General features: G+C 36.5%; 1 protein-coding gene across 1 annotated transcript; it reads left to right on the top strand.

The window, feature by feature from the left end:
• The first annotated feature begins 2,770 nt into the window (after nucleotides 1-2,770).
• Nucleotides 2,771-6,122, top strand: LOC128200150 (uncharacterized). Its single transcript, XM_052892561.1, has 2 exons — nucleotides 2,771-3,463; nucleotides 3,988-6,122. Exon 2 carries the CDS (start codon nucleotides 3,993-3,995, stop codon nucleotides 5,862-5,864), a length of 1,872 nt encoding a protein of 623 aa, XP_052748521.1. The 5' UTR covers nucleotides 2,771-3,463; nucleotides 3,988-3,992; the 3' UTR covers nucleotides 5,865-6,122.
• The last annotated feature ends 3,800 nt before the right edge of the window (nucleotides 6,123-9,922 follow it).

The following is a 9,922-nucleotide window of genomic DNA, read 5'->3' as shown; positions in this document are numbered from 1 at the left end:
ATTTTTTATAATTATTTTAATTTTTGATTAAAAAATAAATATATTAATAAATAATTTATAATTTCATTATCATATCAGATTTTAACTATCTACTGCTAAACATAAGTCTAGGGGGAGAAGAGGTTGTTAGTAGTCAGGGGTCTAACAGTCCTATTGCTAATCTATCAGGACGACCTCCACGCGATTCCCCCTGGAAACCATCGTTATCAATTCTTGTCGAATTTGTTGCAATGAACTTACAGATCTGTTTCATTCTCACTTATCATCCCTCACTGGTACCCCGCCAGTGTATGTATACCGACAGCGCAGGCGTGGTTACCATACCACTATCATTCATAAAAAAAAACAGAAGTCTCTCCCTAGGGGAGTTTTGCCAGTAGTTTCCACGCTTGACAGGCGGGTAAGCAACCGCAGTCAGGCTTTAGAGATGTTTTAAGAGGGACGCTGCTGCCCGTCCCTCGCCCTCCCTTAGTCGCTTCTTACGATGCCCACGAGAAAGAAAAAGGTAGCTTCTTCTATGCTGAGCCCACACGACCAACATTACGTATTTACATTTTTATTATATTCTATCGAAACGGATTATACTGTCTAGATAAATGCAATTCTTTATCGCTATTCGCTTATAAATTCCATCCTAAGTTTGGAGAGGTCAATCAGCCCGCAGATTAAACGCACCTGTGACGTCAGACCTTGACATGATACGCCATAGTGCGGTTATTATGACGTATTCGAGCTTCTAATGAACTGGCTTTGTGAGTTGCTAGTACATGCGTTTGTCACAGTGAATCACCTTTATTTATGTACTTATTAGTACATTTATTTATTTATTAAAAATAATTATAACATTATAACAGCAAAAGCCAAATCAATGTTATAAATCTAGTGTGCTAACACACAAAATTATAATAAAATAGCGGCACGGTACGTACTTCGCTACGTATAAAGTAAAATAATAATAAAAAAAAAACAATTTAAAATCCTCATTAACAAAATGATCCGCCATTTATTGAATTCATTTGTTACAAAAAATGTGATAAATGAAGAACCGCTCGACCGATGTTGTGCAAACTTCACATAAACCAGCTACTAAATAGTCCGAACAAAGCCTAAACATTTGGTTTGGATAGGTGAGCCCGTTCTTGAGTTATAAAATTACAACCACAAGTGGCATTAATTTATATATATATATATATATATATATATATATATATATATATATATATATATATATATATGTATTTAACCCGACTCTAGATATTTGTGAGCCGCTTCCAATATCTTTGGCAGGCTGCTACTAAATATATCAATGATGTTTATAATATTATTTAATAACCGTACTACGTGAGTTAAGGGAGCGTGCTGAAGTAGGTTAGTTCTTACTGGCGGGACATTCAACGTAACCGTATGTATACATGGCGGATTTAATGCTAAAAGCATTTTCTCGCAGTCAATATATAATTTACATACAAAAAAAAAAAAATATATATATATATGCCACACTTGACAGGTGGATTGGCAACCGCAGTCAAGCTTTAGAGATTAAACATCTCAGAGGAACGCTACTACCCTTCCCACGGCATCCCTTAGTTGGTTACGCACCTACAGGATAGGAAGGGGTGGCCTATTCTATGCCGGGATTACACGGCCAACAAAAAAAAAACAATATAAATAATGTTTATGTAAACTTAAGCTTTGATAACTGATCAATACAATTAATATGTACTTTATGTATTCGTTTACACGAACAATACCGCGGGAAACAACTACTAATTCATAATTTGCAATTTAATTTCCTGCCTCTGTTCCGGCTGCACCGAAATTCGCCCGAAAATCACTTTTCGGCAATATAAAACATACTAAAGAAGATTAATAGCAAATAACATGTTATTTTAGACTATTACGAATTGTTTACGAGATACGTAATTAGGGGGTGAAACATAATATACAGCAAAGCTGCCTTTTTTTTTATTATTGCACGTACAGATGGGCAAAGCACCGGGTTTAAACCCGGTGCTTTGGTAAAAACCCAATAAACACCCATAAACTCCCATAATCACCCAAAAAAATAGGTTTTTACGTATTTTTTTGAAAATATGTAAGTAATACCAATAAATTATTTTTATAAATTGTATTGATCAATTCTACAATATTAAATAAAACGTTAACTAATAATATTTCAGGAAATTTTAAAAATCTATATATAATAAAATGAAAGTAATTAATTTTCAGTGTTTTCATGTTGCAGTTGATCAACATGTTGGCCTTTTGCTTCCCGTAGATACTTTAAAATTTCTTCATAACACCTCGTTCGCACACATGGCCGTATATATTTAAATTCTTGAGCCACTAACAGTCCGAAATACTCATTTCTTTTATCCTCTTCTCCATAAATTAAGCATTTAGAACAGTTTGTTTCTTCTTTCAGTAAATTTTCTTTTACTTTATCCTCGTTTTTTTCTTTGTTGCGACGACGCTGGGTAAATCATCTGGACACTGGGTCTCACTATCGCCAAATATATTTGGAGATCGGCTTCGGCTACGGCTTGGCAGACATTTTTTTCTTTCTACAATTTTAAATTAAATTTATTAGAATAAATGCTTCGAACACACGCGATCTAAGTATTTTGTGTTTATTATATTACCTACCTATATAAAAAGAGTATATATTTTCTTTTATTAACTGTTTTATATATCTCTCAAATATCCATTTTATATATTATCATAAATTAATAATATATTTTTATGAAATATATACCCTTTAAATATCGATCGTCAGTAACTGTGGCTGACTTACCTATATTCTAGCAAGCAGGACTGCCAGATGTGAAGGGGAAATCCCCAATAAATTGTTGCATGTGACTGATGATGTGAGCATGTTCGTTTCATAATAAAAATGTTGCCAGGTAACCAAAAAGTCGTATGTTTTTGTGCGAATTACGATCATAATCTTTACGATCGTACATTAAAAAATAGACAAATAATAGTATGAGTACGATTTAAATCGTATATCTGTCAACCCTGCTAGCAAGACAGCGACAAAATCACGTTGCATAACAATGTAGCCCAAGCTTATATCTTATGAAATATACGGAAGAGATACGGACTTAGAAAAAACAGAAATGTTGTTCTTTGTGGAAGTCATTGATGAAATTCTATGTATTTTAGCCCGCAAACTTTCTTCAAACAAAAACAGCGCCATCTAGTATCGAGTTCTGTAATTATCTCTTTGTTTATGGATTTGAAGTAAGACCGCCACGCATGCAATACATTATGACTGGGGATTCCCCTATTCGTCGACGCTGAATATGAGGCGACGACAATCACTGTCAAACGTGTTCACTATTACTCTGACTCTGGTAACGTGACTTCCTGGTAACGTGTTAGGTAGGAAAAGCAGTAAAAAAGTGCATATTAAGGGAGCAGATTTGAAATAATATTTATACTTAACAAGAAATAATTAAAGGTAAGTGGATTTTTGAATGATACAATTATATCATGATCACTTAACAATTTTAACTTAAAATTAGATGTATTATTACAAGCTTTTATTTAGCTTGCGTTATGTAAATAAAAGTATGTAGGTATGTTCGTATGTTGATGCAATTATCCTCAATCCTCAACCGACTGGGATAAAATTTTCTATACACGTTTATTTTGGATGATAGTGCATAGTTAGCTGAGAGTCGTCATTGGATAATAATGGTGGATAGCCTAAGATGTGTACTAGATATTTATTTTTAACATAATATGCGTAAGTACCTAATCGAATTAAAGAAGTTGCTGAGAAAAATACAGAACAATACGATAATAAACTAGCGTCTGCGTTTAATCCTCCGAGGAGATGTAATTTTACAAAGGTTTTTTGTATTTATTTTATTATTTTTTTAATAAATTTATTGTAAATAACAAGAAATAATCATTGTAAAAAAATAGGCACTCTATTGTTGAATTTTCGTCAGACCAACTAATCATCGTTCATTTTTTTAGGTTCAATGGGGAGACCTAAAGATTTACGCATATGGGAGCACTACCGTACTTTACCAAACAAGTCTGTTTCTTGCAAGCTTTGTAATAAGGTCTACAAATTCAGTAATGCTGCCAAAATGCTTCAACATCTTATCACTTGTCCAAAATCTCCAGAAACATTAAAAGACTCTATGAAACTTATAAAAGATAGCTCGTCCAAAACCAAAATGTCTGGACTGTCAGAGATAGAGACAAATGATTCTTTTATAAGCCCCTCGTCGTCTGCTAACACTACAATAAATGCTGAGTTTCAAGACACCGATGATCATATAAAAACAGAATTAGCGAGAGCTATATTTGTAACAGGGACGCCATTATCGATGGTGCAACATCCTTTATGGATACAATTTTTCGAAAAATTGCAACCAAAATTTAAAATACCTTCACGTAAAGCTTTAGCGACAAAATACTTAGATAAAATATATAGAGAAATGCGTTTTGAGTTAAATGAGGAACTAAATGCTTGTAGTTACTTACACCTTCAGTGCGATGGCTGGTCTAATTTAAGAAATGAAGGAATAATAAACTTTCTTATATCAAAACCTCAACCTGCATACGTTAAAAGTTTGAATACAGAAAGTAATCCTCACACTAGTGAATACCTTAGCCAAGAAGTTGAAAAAGTAATGAAAGTGTATGGAGCAAATAAGTTTCTTGTACTTATTGGCGATAACGCTAGAAATATACAAAAGGCATTCGAATTAACAAAACTCAAATATCCACATGTTGTTCCTCTCGGTTGCTGTGCACATATCCTTAACTTGTTGTGCCAAGATATTGTAAAGATACAAGAAGTAACTGTGTTTATTATGCAAGCCATAAATATAATAAAAACTGTTAAAAGGAGTCAACGATTAAGTTCCTTGTTGATAAAATCAAGACAGGGTGAAGATTCTACACAAACACTAAAATTGCCTTGTGCTACAAGATGGGGAAGTCATGTTACTTCGTTAAAAAGTTTGAAAGCAAATAAGATAGCTTTGCAAATATTAACAGTTAGAGAAGATGTGGTAATTTCAAGAGATATTAAAGATTTAATTCTAAGTGATGATTTCTGGACGAAGACAGGGGAATGTATAAGTATTTTGGAACCAGTCACTGAAAGCATATTTTACTTAGAGAGCGACCAGAATCGTTTGCATCGCACATACATTACATTTAGAGATGTACAAGCTAAGATACGTTTTGCATTAAATGAGATTTCGACATTGAGCGAAGAAAGCAAACAGCAGATTATAACATCAGTATCTTCAAGATGCAATATGGCAATGAGGCCAATACATTTTGCAGCATATATTCTAGACCCCAGGACTCTAGGAGTCGAACTTACTCAAGAGGAAGAACTTAAGGGTATGGAGTTTATCTACAATTTAAGCCAACACTTAAGTTTGTCAAATGTAATGGCAGATTTGGCGTGTTATAAAGCTAAAGAAAACTTTTGGGCCAGAGGATTTGTATGGAGCTCATTAGATAGCATTGAGCCCCTAATATGGTGGAAAGGTATTTGTGGTTCCACTGAGTTAAGCAAAGTAGCGATTCGTATTCTATCAGCTCCCTGTACTTCGGCAGCCACTGAGCGTTCCTTTAGTATCCAAGGCTACATACATAATAACAAAAGAAATCGACTTACAACTGAAAGAACTGAAAAAATTTCATTCATTTGTTATAACTGGAATCTTAAACATAAAGCTGAATGCGAGGACATTCAGTTTAATGAAGAAAATACCTTAGAAGCTTTCATTGAGCAAGTAAATGAACATAACAGTTTAGACGAAATAGAGCCTATCGAACCTATACAATTCATCGCTTGTAATAACTCTGAATCTGACAGTGATTGACTGTAGTTTTACATTTTACTTTCATCTCTTTCTTAATAAACTCAAAATCAAATTAAAAGTTTTTTATTCTGTAGGCTGCATAATAATATTGTCTATGTCCAGTATAGTGGACGTCTTGCGGCTGAGATGACGATGATGAAGTACAAAATCATAAACACCCAAAAATTTGGGTGTTTATGGGGTTTAAACCCAATAAACCCAAAACACCCGGTTTTTACCCACCAGACTTTAAACCCACCCAGGTGGATTGCCCATCTCTAATTGCACGACATGTGACCACACCATGCTGAGCAAGCACAGTTTTTTTTCTAGCTGTTGGCCGCAGTTGGCCTTTACAGCTTCACCGAACGCGTGTGCAGGGGCCAGTGCAGACGGTACTCCAAGCCCGCAAGAGGGGAGCGACGGTAGGCGTCAGCTCTTTCTGATGGACTGCGGCGTATGCCCAAGGCCGCCAGAGTGGCTCGGACCTCGGCTTAGGCCACCGCACTTCGCCCCCCGTCGAGGGACGACGAAGGGGTGACGGGGACGACGTCGCGATGGATGTGGACTCGGGGTCGTAGGGATGCGCTCGGGCGCAAACATGATCGCGCGCGGACTGTGTGTCGCGGTGGGTCTTCGTCACCGCCGGCGGGGATGCTGTGTGCGGTGTGCGGGTGTATCTGCGGGGGCTCGTGGCGAAGATTCTGCTGTAGGGAGACGACATGTTCTATAAATACGATCATATGAAAACAGACTGTTCTGCTCAATGTCTCTCATTCTCTCTTTCTCTCACACACATACACACACACACTCACTTTCTCTCACACATATACTCTCATTCTTTCCCTCAGTCTCTTTCTCTCTCATTCTCTCTTTCTTTCTATCTAGCTGTTAGCCCCACTATGTCAGCTTACTTAGTACTTTTTCAAGTTATGTTTGAAGGACCCGAGAGTATAGGAGAAAAAAAGACTACGAAAAAGGCCATTTCAACAACTATTGGCCAACGGCAAAAATTTAAACAAGGTTTCCTCAGGGTCGGCAACGCGCGCGTATTGCAGGCGTTCATAGGCTACGGTAATCGCTTACCACCAGGTGGGCCGTATGTTTATTTGTCACCTTAGTGGTATAAAAAATATATAAGGATAAAGGCCAAAACATAAAGTGGTTTTTATGCAATTTAAAATAGCAAAGACGCTGACGGCCCGCCTGATGGAAAGCGTTAACCCTCACCTATAGACATAGTCCTCTCTGCCTGCCCCACAAGCGACTCGAGGTGTAGATAAAAAGGTTTTGTCAAACATAAAAGTTTGGACAGACTAGACGATTTATCGCCTTTAGAATATCTACGACCAAAAAGTTCCCCGACTGTGCAAACATAAAGGTCACCTTTACCCGCTGACATTGATGCTCCTGTCCATTTTGGGTATTGCTGGAAGAAAACTCTTGTAGAGTTAAGTTCGCCTTTGTACAGGAAGGTTTCTGCAGGAAGCAGTTAGTATATGAATATATTAATATAATAAAGCAGAAGACTTTATTTGTTTGAATGCGATAATCTCTGAAACTACCACTTGGACTTGAAAAATTCTTTTTGGATTTAATAGCTTAACTTTTAAGTATGGTCATTGGCATTTAACATTATGGTGTGACTATAGGCGAAGCCGTAAAATATAGCTAGTTGTTTGTAAGACAAAGCTATATCCCAGTTGCAAGCAAGCGAGGTCAGTTTTCAAGTTACAATTCCCGATGTGCCACTTCTTGACGTTTCATGAATGGATCGTCCTCGTAACAATATCTGGGCAATTAATCAGTACTTTGTAATTTATAGACCCTTTTCCGTTCGCGGATAAGGTTGGCACTTATTTTAGAAATATTTTATAAAGTTTGAAGCCTTTGCTCGAATTTGTCTTTTTGGGATTGCATGTATATAACTATAGATAACTCGGCAACGAAAACGGTATCATGGGCGAAACAGTATACGCTGTTATGTCTATGGTACTGTTCATGTCTATATGCGACGGTTACTACTTTCCATCAGGTGGGCCGTCGTAACAAATTCAACAAGAATTGTTCACGATGGTTTCCAGGGGGAACTACGTGGAGGTCGTCCTAATAGGGCATATTGCTAGCAATGGGGCTGTCAAACTCCATTGCTAAGAATACCTTTCCCCTCGGTAGGCCAAAGTTTAGCAGTGGACAGTTAACGATTGATATGCTTACGAAGCTGTATATAAAAAATACATATTTTTTATATATCTGTCACTAGACCAGTATCTATAGTACATTGTTAATTTAGGAACTATATTTATCGTTATTATTATTGAGAGACGGGGTTTTTTTCAGACAGAAAAATCTGTGACACTACGACCCTTCCAAAATCTTTTGTGCTTGCCTCATTTTTAAAGTTTTCTGTTAATCCCTATCAGTGAGAGGTATTTTAAGATGTTTTTTTTTTTCGTGGCGATGTTTTTTTATCTTCTCAGGATATAAAGTATATTTTTCATAGGAGATATATCGTTTATGTATGAGTGGGCTACAGTCACAAATTAAGTGCTGCGGCGTGTTTTCCTCGTTGTGACAAAATCTGCAAACACTTTTTGGGCATAAGCCTAGTTGGGCCAAGTGGTTGTTTAGTTTTCATTGTTCTGTGAGAGCTCTTGTTAATACACATATATTATTTTTGCTCAAAATAATTAATTTCTTAGAGTAATTATCTGAAAACCCCTTAATCAGGACTTTTGAGTGATTTAATTCTGGCTACAAGAGCCAGCTGTGTCTGTGTTTTAGGCTTCGAGACATGCCACAACAAGGTCCTATTTGGGCATTCGAATATTATAAACTAGATGGCGTCACTAAACTATGTAGCATATGCAGTGGTATTTATTATTAATATATTTTATTTTAATAATTGCTACAAAAATTTGCATACATTTTTCTTTAAACCTTTACAAATATTAAATACTAGCTTTTACCTGCAACTTCGTCCCTGTGAGCAGGATATACCTACTGACCAAGATAAAAAGTAATGCTGTCTTTCTATATCCCATATTGTTACTATGAAATTTTGTATATATATTTTTTTTATACAACTTAGAATGGCAAACAAGCTGACGGCCCACCTGATGGAAAGTGGTAACCGTCGCCTATAGACATGAGCAGTATCATGGACATAACAGAGTATACTGTTTCGCCCATGATACCCCCATGTGTTGCCATTCCTGCCATATATCATCATCATATCAGTCGTCAACTGTCCACTGCTGAACACAGGCCTTCCTTTATTGGAAAGTTTTGCCAATAGTTGCCACGCTTGGCACACGGGTTGGCAATCGCAGTTAGGCTTTGGTGATGTTATAAAAGAGACACTGCTGTCCATCCCTTGATAATTCAATTCTCTTAGTCGCCTCTTACGACGACCACTGGAAAGGAATCGTTGGCCTATTCTATGTCGGAACCACACGACCAGGGGTGAAAGGGATTGTTAGTAATGAGTTCTAACAGTTTCATTGCTGGTAATATACCCTATCAGGTCGATCTCCACGCGGTTCCCCCTAGAAACCATCGTTGTTAATTCTTGTCGAATTTTTCACGATGGGTCGACTGATCTGCCTTCATTCTCACCTATCATCTATCACTGGTACCTCTCAGTGTATACCGATAGTGCAGGCGGGGTTACCATTCCATTTTCACTCATTAAAAAAAACAATGTATTTTATATACACGTACTGTATATGTACTAAATTTCATAGTGATCGGTGGTTAAGCCATTAAGGCCTTAAGAGGTAACAAACAAAAAAACATTTTTCATATTTATAATGTTATTAGAAATAGTCTAAAAATACACTAATAAAAATTGTTCACAATGCTGTATTCTCTCACTACACAAAAGGTAACTCTAATTCAAGCAATATGTTCATTATATAAAAGCCCATTCATGTTATTGGAGTCTAAAATATATCTAGACGGCTGTCACCTACTCCCAAGTAAGTAGTATAATATATATATGCTATAACGGACCGAATGTTATGTTTTTTTTTTGATGGGTGAAAATGGTATGGTAACCCCGCCTGCGCTAACGGGAT

The sequence above is a fragment of the Galleria mellonella genome, unplaced genomic scaffold, assembly GCF_026898425.1.
Source record: "Galleria mellonella isolate WM207_F2 unplaced genomic scaffold, CSIRO_AGI_GalMel_v1 utg109, whole genome shotgun sequence".
NCBI classification, from domain to species: domain Eukaryota; kingdom Metazoa; phylum Arthropoda; class Insecta; order Lepidoptera; family Pyralidae; genus Galleria; species Galleria mellonella.
Note: the sequence above shows the minus strand (reverse complement) of the source record. Positions and strands in the feature narration are given on the sequence as shown.

What these genes read in the sequence shown, in the direction of transcription:
- LOC128200150 (XM_052892561.1), top strand. Translation starts at nt 3,993, where the DNA reads ATGGGGAGACCTAAAGATTTACGCATATGGGAGCACTACCGTACTTTA.